This window comes from Neophocaena asiaeorientalis, unplaced genomic scaffold (assembly GCF_003031525.2).
Source record: "Neophocaena asiaeorientalis asiaeorientalis breed wild unplaced genomic scaffold, Neophocaena_asiaeorientalis_V1.1 scaffold230, whole genome shotgun sequence".
Taxonomy (NCBI): Eukaryota; Metazoa; Chordata; class Mammalia; order Artiodactyla; family Phocoenidae; genus Neophocaena; species Neophocaena asiaeorientalis.
The window spans coordinates 6,722,780-6,734,916 of NW_020175186.1; the positions used below are offsets into that span (position 1 = coordinate 6,722,780).

The 12,137-nt window shown below is 34.4% G+C and overlaps 1 protein-coding gene across 1 annotated transcript in view; it reads left to right on the forward strand.

The window, feature by feature from the left end:
- Positions 1-12,137, forward strand: part of ANO3 (anoctamin 3) — a 397,425-nt gene that overhangs the window by 271,863 nt on the left and 113,425 nt on the right. The window contains 1 exon segment of the mRNA XM_024764654.1: positions 7,439-7,597. Within this exon segment, the coding sequence (XP_024620422.1) occupies positions 7,439-7,597 (159 nt within the window).

Here is a 12,137-nt window from a genome sequence, read left to right on the forward strand (position 1 = left end):
TGGGAAAAACAGTAGTTATCTCTCAGTTTCTGTGAGCATGAAATGTGTTAATATGTGCAGAGTATGTAGAGGAGTACTTGTTTTCTGCTTAGCTTATATTAGTAGTATTATTTCTTTAAATGTTAATTAGTTGTTATTTTCTTAAATGTCTGCCAGACTGTAAATAATAGGAGTTGGAATGCAGTCAGTTAGAGACTCTGCCATCTGATTAGAGTTACCAAAATAGAGATTTGTATATTTCTGATGGCTGTGTGGACTAGAGGTGGGGTTGAGCTTCTGTTAAGGAGGCGGTAAGACAAGCCTGGCCAGGTTTTTACCAGCAGTGAAACCACACTGTGTAACACTGAGGTCAGATTTTTTGAGATTCCTCAGACTCATAATTAGAGAAGATTTGCATAGAAGCGTTTGAATAGTAATAACATTTCTGGCACATTTTAAGTTAAGGTTGGTGCATTAAAAAAATATATATATATATATGTATGTATTAATATATTTTTTATCCCCCAGGAAACTCAGAAAATTAAAACATTTTTCTTCTATAAGTACCACTTTAAAATTAAAACTTTCTCTGATAGAAGAGCCAGAATTTTAATTAATCCAGTAGCACTTACTAAATTTACACCTATGTGTGGAATTTCTTTTGAACCATAGTGTAAGATGTGCTTTCTGTTAATTTGTTTTTTTTAATAGGGATGTTTTTTGTTGTTGTAAATATGTGATTTTTCTTGACAAAACTGCTTCTCATTTGTCTGAAATGGAAAAAAATATTAAAAGCCTTTTTGTTTTTCTCTGTAACAGGTAAGGCCAATTACAAGAGCTATTATGAGGAATGGTTTTACTCTGAAATAAATTACAGTTACATATAAAGGCTGCTTGGCTGTTTCTCTAATTAAGGAGTGTAAAGCTAGAACTTCTGAGTAAAACATGCCATGAGAATCACAGTGTCTGGACTGCGCTCTCCCAAGTTTTCCATTAGAGACTGCCAAAAAAGGATACAGAAACACAAAAGCAAACACCACCACTGGAAACTAATGAAAAAGATTTTCATTATTTGAAGATTTGTAGGATAGGATTAAGAAACGCAAGCCTGGAACAGACACTTGGCCTTATTAACTGAAACCAGCCTAATGGCACCGAAATTACAGAGGAGACTTGGGCTAACCTGGCCCACGGTCTATCCTTAATTTGGGGCTGCAGTGGCCAGACACTCTAGGAAACTAAGCATCTGCTACCCTTCTCAACAGGCGCAGTCTTTTGAGTGGGCCTGAGTCATGCCCTGCTTCCTCTGCCCTTCCGCATCTGTGCCTCTCTCTCTAAATCCAAACAAAAGCAGAAATACCCGGTAAATGAGCATGGCAATAATTTGTTGCATTCCAAACACCGAAATTTGGATAAACGTAGTGTTGTGGGTAGGAGTAGATACTAGTAGCACCTGAGACTCTTGCATACTGAGAAGAGTGTTTTCTTCTCATTTCCACATATTATGGAAAATAAGTCCAATTTTTAAGAATAGACCAGGATGTCTAAAAAAAATAGTAATAATTATTATTTCTAAAAGACTGGGAAGAAGTTATAAAGCAGGGTAATTTAAATACTACTGGTAGAGATTTAAATTGGTTTAGAAAGTAGTTTGGCATTGTCTACTAAAGTTGAAAACAAGCATTCCCTGTGAATCAGCAGTTTTTCTCAGGTACATACTTGATAGAAACGTATGGACAGTTGTATTACAAGATATACACATGAATACCTATTTTAGCTTTATTTGTAATAATTAAGACTAGAAACAGCCCAAATATCCATCATTAGTAGAAAGCATAAATAAGTTTTGTTGTATTCATAGGGTAATATATTATAACAGTGAAAAAATAAACTACATATATATGGAAATCAGGGATGGATTTCACACCCATAGTATTACATGAAAGAAGCCAGACACAATAGATTACTCATTATATATTTGCATTTACATAAAGTTTGAAAAGGACAGAACTCAAATATAATGTTGAAGGATATATCCTTTGGTGATAAAACTGAAGAAAAGTGGGAAAATAGTACCATAAATGACAGGATTATGATTACCTTGGGGGAGAGGGGTGCAGAGGGCATTATGATTGAGAGAAAGGATAAAAGGGGGGCATCTGGTGTTTCATGACTTAGGTAGTAGTTATAAAGGTGTTTGTCTTATAATAATTGTTATGCTTCTGTTTGTTGCACTTTTTATTTTGTAATAAATCATGTTTCATAAGTATATATAAAGCAGATCTGCTTTCCTTTGCTCTAATTCCATATTCACACTAACATCCTTTGGCTTATTTTTCTATGTTTCTATCTGTCTTTGTCCTGAGGAAGATAACATTCCAAAATGTGAAAGGTGTCATTTGGATCATTAGAAAACAAGAAAAATTCCAACAGGAATTAATGCACTGCATACATTTTTTACCTTGTTTTCTTGTGATAATAGCTAACTTTTTCTTAAGTCTTGTAAAGTGAGTCAGATTATATTGAGAATGCTCTGTACGCATTATCTCATTTAGTCATAACAACAATCTTACAATGTTGTTAATATTATCTTCAAAGCTACAGGAATTGAGGCTGAGCAATGAAGTTAAATTACATGTCTAAGAACACAGTTAATTAAAACCCAGCTCTGTCTGATCCAGAGCTCAATACCTTAACTGCGTTTTACTACCTCAAAGATATGGTTAACAGAAAATCAGCAATCACTTGCAGATTAGTGACAAGATCTAATTTTGCAGTGGCCTGAGGAAGGACTGTGGTAAATTCACCTAGCTAATATGACCCTTGATGGCTTCTGATACCCATTAATCAGGTTTCCTCTGGCTATACCCTGACATTCTTCAACTCTGTAGCTCAGAGTTACTGCACATGTAAGATAGCAATGTAGCTAAACATTTGCAGGCCTATCACTCCATATGTATGCTAAAATCTCTGAAAATATTCAGTGTCTACTTATTTTTATCCCTGGAGTTTAGCACAGCACCTCGCACACATTAGGTGTTCATTAGGTGTTCTTGTTAGATTGAGAAGAATAAATGCTAGAAAAAATATGGATCTCACAAACAAGCAGTTACTGCCATAATTTTATTTGAAGAATACCCTAAAAGGCATTCTCATGCAAATAGGCAGACTTCTATTGCGGTTTTGCAAATGGTCTAAAATCTTTGCAAACCTGAACCTTAACTTGGGTATTCTCAAGATATTCTTTAGGAAGACAAGCTTTTCTGAAAGTCTCTGCGCTTCATGGTTTACAATGCCTTAAATAATTAAGTGGTTTTCGAAGCTGTTGAAAGATTAGGTACCTGATGGATGATCTGCATCCCAGTTTCTCTGAGAAAAGCTAGTTTTATTCTGTCTTCTGGGAACAATAAACATGAAAAACCTGGTATAAAATGGAATGCATTCCACATTGTAACTGGAAAACATTTCACTGTTCCAGATGAGTCTTGATTTCATGTTTGAACAACCGTTATTATATCAAAAAAAGAGGTGGTTCTTTTGTTGTCTAGATAATAAATTTCCCATCAATTCTGCTTTTAGGCAACAGATTTGAACGTGGGTTAATCAACATCTTGGTTAATGGTTGCCAAATATGTATTAAAATAAAATGTAATATTCTTAACCTTAAAATTATGTAGAACCTATATTATGTTCTTTTTACGTAATTCAGAAGAGATTTCCAAATCTTTCCATGCTTCTTTATTACCATTTTGAAAACTACTTTTCTTTTTTCCTGATAAACTGGTAAAACTCATTATTCATAATTTAGAATGATAAAATAATTAGATAGTAAATTAGAATGCTAGTTAATAGAATTTGTGAACATGTTTACACAGACAGAGACAAAACCTGTGAATAATACCAAAGGTCACTTATCATAAAAAGATGTAGGTTTTTTGGTTTTTGGTTTTTAAATAGTTAGGCAGTTGCTTCTCTGGGAGAATTTAACATTTATTTTGCTTAATCTTAGAGTAACAGATAACAATACCTATCAGGGTTCTACTTTCAGTCCATGCTACTCTTAAAATAGGGAAAACACATAAAATATTTTAAAACTATCTTATCTTCTCATAGTTTTCCTACCAACCAGTCATGTGATTTCTAGGTCTTCTCATTGAAGGATTTTACCTTCACCTGGGATTAAATATTTTATTATTAATTTAAGATTCAGGTGATACTTAATACTGGACTGGTATTAAGAGGGTGGTACACTTTAAGAAAAAGAAAATGCAGAGGAAAAATTTTATATAATCTTATTTTAGCTCAATCTTTGTTTACATTAACATGGAGATGCCTGGAGGCAGTGTGTCATAGTATAACACAAAGGGAAAGCCATGGCTATTGCAGTTCTGCTACAATTTTGTGATCATTCATCTTATTTGATTATAATTTGATTTGTATTAATGTTGGAGGGGAGAGGATGAGAAATGACCACATGATATTTTAATGGCCTTAAATTTTTGAGGTTATTCCTACCTGGATACACATAACTATGGATTATTCCCTTCTTTCCTTTCACTTCTTTCCTTCCCTCCGTCTTCCCATAAATATCTATTAATGCTTACTATGTGTCTGGCCCTGGGTTAGATGTTTGAAATACTCTGTGAACAAAACAGTAAAAATTTATCACCTTTGTAAAATTTATATTCCAATAGAATAAGGTAGACAGTAAACAAAGGATAATTAATAAGTAAATTATTTAGTGTTATATAACATGTTGGAATTTAACAGTTGCTAAGGCAAATAGATTAGGAAAAGTAGGATCAAGAATGGAATATCGTGGAAAGCAGCTGTAGGGTCTTGAAGAGAGGAGTTATATAATGTCGTTTATAATGCGGAGGATCACTCAAGTGTCTTAACTGTCATGTTGAGAATAGACTTTAGAGGAGCAAAGATAGAAGCTAGGAGATGAGTCAGACTATTATAATAATGTAGTCAATATGTGATATATCTTAGAAAAGAGTAGTAATGAAGGTGTTAGAAAGTGGTCAGATTCTATATATATTTTGAAGAATTTTCTGATGATCTGAATATTAGATGGGTGAAAAGAGAGGAAATAAAGATGACTCGAGATTTTTGATCTGAGCAATTTAAAGGATAGATTTGCAACCAATCAGAATAAAGAGGGTTTGGGGAAACATCTGCTTGGATAAAATAAGGAATTCCATTTTGGACGGTCAACTCTGAGATGTCCATTAGACATCCAAGTGAAGAAATCAGGAAGGCAGTTGGATACACAAGCCTATGGATATTAATTATGTAGTCAGCATATAGATTCTTATTTAAAACCATGAGACTGAATGAAATCACAAGGAAGGGAATGCAGATAAAGAAGGCAAGAGAATCAATGACTGGTCCTTTAACAAATCAGAGGAAGAAAGAAATAAAAGCTGAGAATAAGGAACCATTTAAGTAGGAAAAAATCCAAATAAATGAGATGTTTTGGGAGTGCAAAAGAAAAAAATGTATTTCAAGGTGGAGTGAGTGATTCAACTACTGAAAGGTAAAGAAGAGGATAGAAAATTGATTAATGGGATACATCAATGTGTATGTCATTGGTGACGCTGGCCAAAGAAACCTCTGGAGTGGTGGAGGCAAAAGCACTCTAAAGCCTGAAGTTAATTGTGTCTTCTCTGGCCATAAATCCTCAGTGTCTCCATCCTATAGGACCTGTAAATGGCCTTTTGGCCAGTTAGCCTTCTATTACTGCTCAAGCCCCAGACCTAGTAATGTACACGTATATATACTTCCTTGTCTTTTGCAATATAGTTGTCAAGACCACCATCAAATAGGTGAGTTCTAGTTTCACTATTGCCGTTTCCATGACATCTGGGATGTCACTTAACCTCTTTGGCTTCTGGTACTCATATCAATATCTACCTTAAAGAATTATGAGAATAAAGCACTTGGCACACTGCCTGGCACCATAGTAAGTGATCAGTTAGTGATAGCTATTATTATCATCATTATTATGCAACTGCAAGGCCTTGATGACTCTGCTGGAGTTGTTAGTCACTTTATAGTAACCAATAAAATAATCCTGGGAATCTCAAAATATTCTCATTCATTGAAGAAAATGCTATGCAAACCTTCTTGTCCTTGAACGTGGGAGTCTCTAATACCCCCGAATTCACACACATGAACCTATTCTTTCTAAAAAGACAGCTCCTGAGCAGCCTAACCTGTCCCTATAGGATGACAGTCACTCAGATATCTTTTTTTTGCTTCACCTGGATGACTCCTTGGCCACCAGGTTACTCTGGTCCTCACTTTTTCACCTCGAGCTGCATGTATGTCCCAAGTAGGCTCCTCCAAAGAAGTTGGAGATGCCTTTGTCTGAAATGATCAGATAGCTCTCCAAATGTTAAGACATTTTTGAATCTCAAGAATGCCTGTATGGGGAAAAATGGAATAGAGAGTTGGTACAGATGTTTAAATAGTCTGATGGAAAATGTGGAGAAAGAAGGATAATGTATATAATAGTTAAGAACATGGACTGGGAGTCAAACTTGAATTCAAGTGATGCGGAACCGTTTCTTGGCAAAGTGCCAGCCCCCGAAAAAGACCATCATGAAAATCAGTTGATCATAAAAACTAATTTTATTAAAGTTACAGCAAATAAGGATACCACCTGGGTAGTCTTAGTAGTGTTTTAAAAAGACGAAGTTAGGGAAGAGTTTTCAGAGGGCTCTAGGACCTGGACTGGGGGATTTTAAGGTAAATCTTGCAAGGGAGGAAGTTGGTTGAAAATTGGTCGGAGTATGGGAAAAACAGCTGGGGTAGGTGGACAGAGCAAGGGGAGGACCTTAAAGAAGTCTTAATAAGCATGCAATTAGTCTTAATAAGTAGGCTGTTTTAGTTGGATCACAGTCTTATATTCTGGGAGCAAGTATTTCTTGGAACAAGCAGCCCAGGAATTGTTTGGTTTGGTATTGTTGAACATAGGTTTAGGAAAATAATGTCTTATCTGAGTATTATTTCATGTAGGAAATTATGTTAATTTCGGTTCTCAATGCTTATGTTGTTTAAACCTTGTTGTCTTTATCTTCAAAATGAAAGTTTGAATATTAAAATATGTAAAACATTTATGTCTGGGCCTGATTTTGAGCAAATATTCAATGTATGTTGGCAATTCTTTTTACAGGGTCTTATTGAATAAAACATACACATTTTGATGCTAACATCAGAGAATCCATGTTCTGGTGTCAGACTGCCTAATTTCAAATCCTAAAACGTCACTTGCTAGCTTGTCTCCTACTGTAGATTGCAAACTTTTAAAATGATCTTTTCTTATCTCACAATTGGAATGTAAAAAACACATTTTTATATTGGGTTGCCAATATTCAAACGGAAGTGACTGAAAGCAAAATGTGTGTGCTTATCAAACCCACGCTATTAACAACCCTTGCTTTATTTGCAGAATGACATGAATTACATAGCATCCAGTGGACTTCTATTCAAAGATGGCAAAAAGCGGATTGATTACATCCTGGTTTATAGAAAGTCAAATATACAGTATGACAAAAGAAACACATTTGAAAAGAACCTCAGAGCAGAAGGCTTGATGTTAGAAAAGGAGGTATGTGCTTTAATAGTATTAGCTATGTGGTATAATATGCTGGAAGAGATATGATCGTTTATGTTTTAGTATAAAAGTGTATAACACGTGGCTTTTTAAAATGTATAGCAGTTATCTCCCAAATGTAAAAGAAATGCATATGTACAGTACTATTTTAAAATATATTCCTTTTTTACTCTACATGTTTCCATAAATTTAAATATTTTTCAAAGGGCATAACTATTTTTACAATTTTAAAAATTAAAGAAGGAATGATTCTATATAAAGTACAAAACTCTATGAAAAGAAAGACAAAACGTTGAAAGAAAAGTTTGCCAAACTGTTAATGTCTAGGTTTTAATATTTTTTGTTTTAAAATTTTTATTTTGTATTGGAGTACAGTTGATTAACAATGTTATTGATAGTTTCAGGTGTACAGCAAAGTGATTCAGTTAAACATATACATGTATCTATTCTTTTGTGCATGTATCCTTTGAACCATGTTTTTCTCTGGATATATGCCCAGGAGTGGGATTGCTGGATCATATGGTAACTCTACTTTTATTGTTTTAAGGAACCTCCATACTGTTCTCCATACTGGCTCTACCAATTTGCATTCCCACCAACAGTGTTGGAGGGTTCCCGTTTCACCACACCCTATCCAACATTTATATTATTTGTAGATTTTTTATGATGGCCATGCTGACCGGTGTGAGGTGATATCTCGTAGTTTTGATTTGTGTTCCTCTAATACTTAACAATGATGAGCATCTTTTCATATGCCTCTTGACCATCTGCATATCTTCTCTGTAGAAATGTCTATTTAGGTCTTCTGCCGATTTTTTGCTTGGGTTGTTCTTTTTTTGGATATTGAGCTGCACAAGCTGTTTGTAAATTTTGGAAACTAATCCCTTGTCAGTAACATTGTTTGCAAATATTTTCTCCCATTCTGTGGGTTGTCTTTTCGTTTTATTTATGGGTTCCTTTGCTCTGCAAAAGCTTTTGAGTTTACTTAGGTCCCATTTGTTTATTTTTGTTTTTATTTCCATACTCTAAGAAACAGAACAAAAAAAGATATTGCTGCAATTTATGTCAAAGGGTGTTCTGCCTGTGTTCTTCTAAGAGTTTTATAGTGTCCAGCCTTACATTTAGTTTTTTAATCCATTTTGAGTTTATTTTTGTGTGCGGTGTTAAAGAATTTTCTAATTTCATATTTTACATGTAGCTGTCCAGTTTCCCCAGCACTATTTATTGGAGATACTGTCTTTCCTCCATTGCAGTCTTGCCCCCTTTGTCATAGATTAATTGACCATAGGTGCATGGGTTTATTTCTGGGCTTTCTATTGTGTTCTGTTGATCTATATTTCTGTTTTTGTGCCAGTATCATACTGTTTTGATGATTCTAGCTTTGTAGTATAGCCTTACGTCAAGGAACCTGATTCCTCCAGCTCCATTTTTCTTTCTCAAGATTGCTTTGTCTATTTGGGGTCTTTTGTATCTCCACACAAATTTTAAGATTTTGTTCTAGTTCTGTGAAAAATGCCATTGGTAATTTGATAGGGATTGCATTGAATCTGTAGATTGCCTTGGGTAGTATATTCATTTTGACAATATTGATTCTTCCAATCCAAGAGTATGGTATATCTTTCCATCTGTTTGTTTCATCTTCAGTTTGAACTATTTCTTCTTAATCCTGTTTCTTATATGCTTTTAAAGAAGACTTTATTTTTTAGAGCAGTTTAAGGATCATAGTAAAATTGAGAGGAAGGTACAGAGATTTCCCATATACCACGTTAACCCACACATGACCCTCTTATCATTATGTAAAGCCCTTCTTTATCCCTCATGACTTTCCTTTCTTCAAATGTTTTTTTAGTGTTCTTTAAGGAAAGCTATTTTTTTCAAGTGAAACAATAAAAGTAACAATGCTCACTAGGCAAAAAATGAAAAATAGAAAGGAAATAACACATAACCCTCACTCTTATTATCCAAAAATAACCACTCGTGCTATTTTAAACATTCTAGGGTTTTTTAAAAAAAAATATTTATCATATTACAGAAAGAAAAAAAATGTAAAAAATCAGAAGTATAACAATGTACAAAATAAAAAGTCAAAGTGCACATCTACCATCTCTCAAATCATACCCTTTTCTCCTTTGGTAGCCTTGCTAATAATATCTTGAATTATACTGTTGTGCCCCTCTATATATTTTCTATGTATATACAAACACATATAAATTTTTTACATAAAATTAGTCATGATATACTTACTATTCTGCTATTCAATTCTGTCGTTTAACAATGTATTATGGATCTCTTAAATTGCAGTGTATTTAGATCCAACTCATATTTTTTACTCAGGTGCATAGTATTACAATTTGGTGATTTAGCCAACTGTTCCCTTACTGAGAGAAAAAAATTAAATTAAGGATTTGAGGGACCCCTAAATTACTACTGATTGGATTTAACCACTTTACCAATAAGTGGATTGACAAGATCAAAAGCTCTGATGATTTATTTGCTTAAATATCTGGATAATTTGCTAATAAGCTTTATCAATGGAATAAAGTGGTCACCCATATTTTTACTTGATATTGGAAACCACCCCCACTTTTTTGTTCCCACAGGACATGTCTTTTGATTAGTTATCTGAGGAACATCCATAGGAAGTACTGAACTATAACTCAAGGTGACCCTAGCAAAACTAATCCATTCATATTTATTAAAATTATTTTACTATGTATAAAATAACAACCATACACTGCCTTACCTCTTTATGAGGTAAGGATTTATTCACACACTGCCTAGTGTTACAGAATTGGGCAAGTGGAATTCTGATCTCAGTGTCTACTGACTCTTTTAGTTATGTTTCCTCTGGGAACATCCCAGAATATCCATATCACTAGTGATTAATTCAATTAAGAAGTATTTATTGAAAAAATCTACAAACTCAAGTCTTGTGATAGGTTTTTATTAATTTAATTTCCTTGTGATTTCTCAAAATCTCCATACAAAAAGAATCAATCAAGTGACTGATTGTCATATGTTCCCAGAGCAGTTTATACCTGCTTGCTATTATAATGCTGGTAGTTATTTTGCTCATGTATTTACAATTATTTCTTAATTCAGCAAGTAATTTTGACAGATTCCATGAAGATGTTGGAGATCAGGTGAGTTAAGCAGACCACACTCCTGCCTTCACTGAACATACAGTCTGTGGAGGAGTCAGTCATGAAAATTGTTTACTTGTAAAAGAGATATAACTTGGTTCACAGTCTCCACCTAGTTTTCTTGGTGGAAAGTCCAGATTCTCTTGTGTGTGTTCCTCTCCCTCCCTCCTCCAAGTTTTCCCAAGAATAATACTGGATGTTATTCATCCAAAAGGGGTTTTGTTTTGCTTTTAAGGGAAATCCATTCATTCTTGAGCTCCCACTCTTCAGTTACTGCCAAAAGATTCCCATTTTTCTTAAAAAAAAGCATCATGTCCCATTTTTTTTTCTATTTTTTCTAGAAAAAAAGTACACATGTGTACCTTTGTTCCTGGACAAATGGCTTTTCATTCTAGGTTCCATAATTATAGCTCTTTTAAGTTCACATTCACATGATTAGGATTTGGTCCCCACAGTTCAATAAAGTGCCAGGACAGCTGGCCAGAAAGAGTATTCAACCTCAGCTGCACATTTCATTGGAAACTGTAGCCATCGTGTTCATACAAGTTACCAGGCTCTACTTCCCCTTTCCTTCTATTTACCTCCTCATAGAGATAAATGACTTATTTTTCTGACAATGGGAAGGGTTAAGGCTACCCCAATTCTGCAGAATAGATGATATTAGTTTTGTGGCAGAGTTGAGGAATTTGTATATCTTCCCTCCAGAAAGGCCCTAAAAGCCATATGAAATTTGATCCAAAAATCTCTGAGGAACTCTGCCAACCCAAGCAAAGGAGAGTGCTGCAAATTTTTTTTAAAAAGTCTTGTTATTACTCTTTCCACTTGACTAGTACTTGCATATCTAAGAGGATACTTAGGTGGCTTTGCAAAATAAAGCTATTCTAATCCAAGGTGATTTTCAATCTCCATTTATTAATATAAAGTCTAAAATCCTTCCTTACAATACCCTTTATAAATTCAAATCATGTTAAGTGACCTAAAAGAGAAGCAAATGGTGCTAGAATGGCTTATGAGGAGGTCAGTAAACTAATCTTGAGGATGAGGGAAGACAAGAAGGAAAGGGAGAAGTAAAATCAAAGAAATAAACTTTGAACTGAGATTTGGAAAATGAAATAGTTAAAGTAGGTGGATAAAAGGGATAGATGTTTTCATCTATGAAACCAGTATTGAAATCTGGTTTTCAATACTGGCTGCACATTAGAATCCCCTGGGGATCTTTTAAAACCTTGATGCCAGACTCCACCATAGCGTGGAGCAACTGAATATCAGTATGGTGGTGGGAGGAAGAACACTGGTATTTTTAATACCAGAAATAAAAAGTACTAAATGAGTTTGGAAAGGATGGCTAGGGTTAAGTAATTCCATTTTGTAGTTGAAGACTTTTGATGATT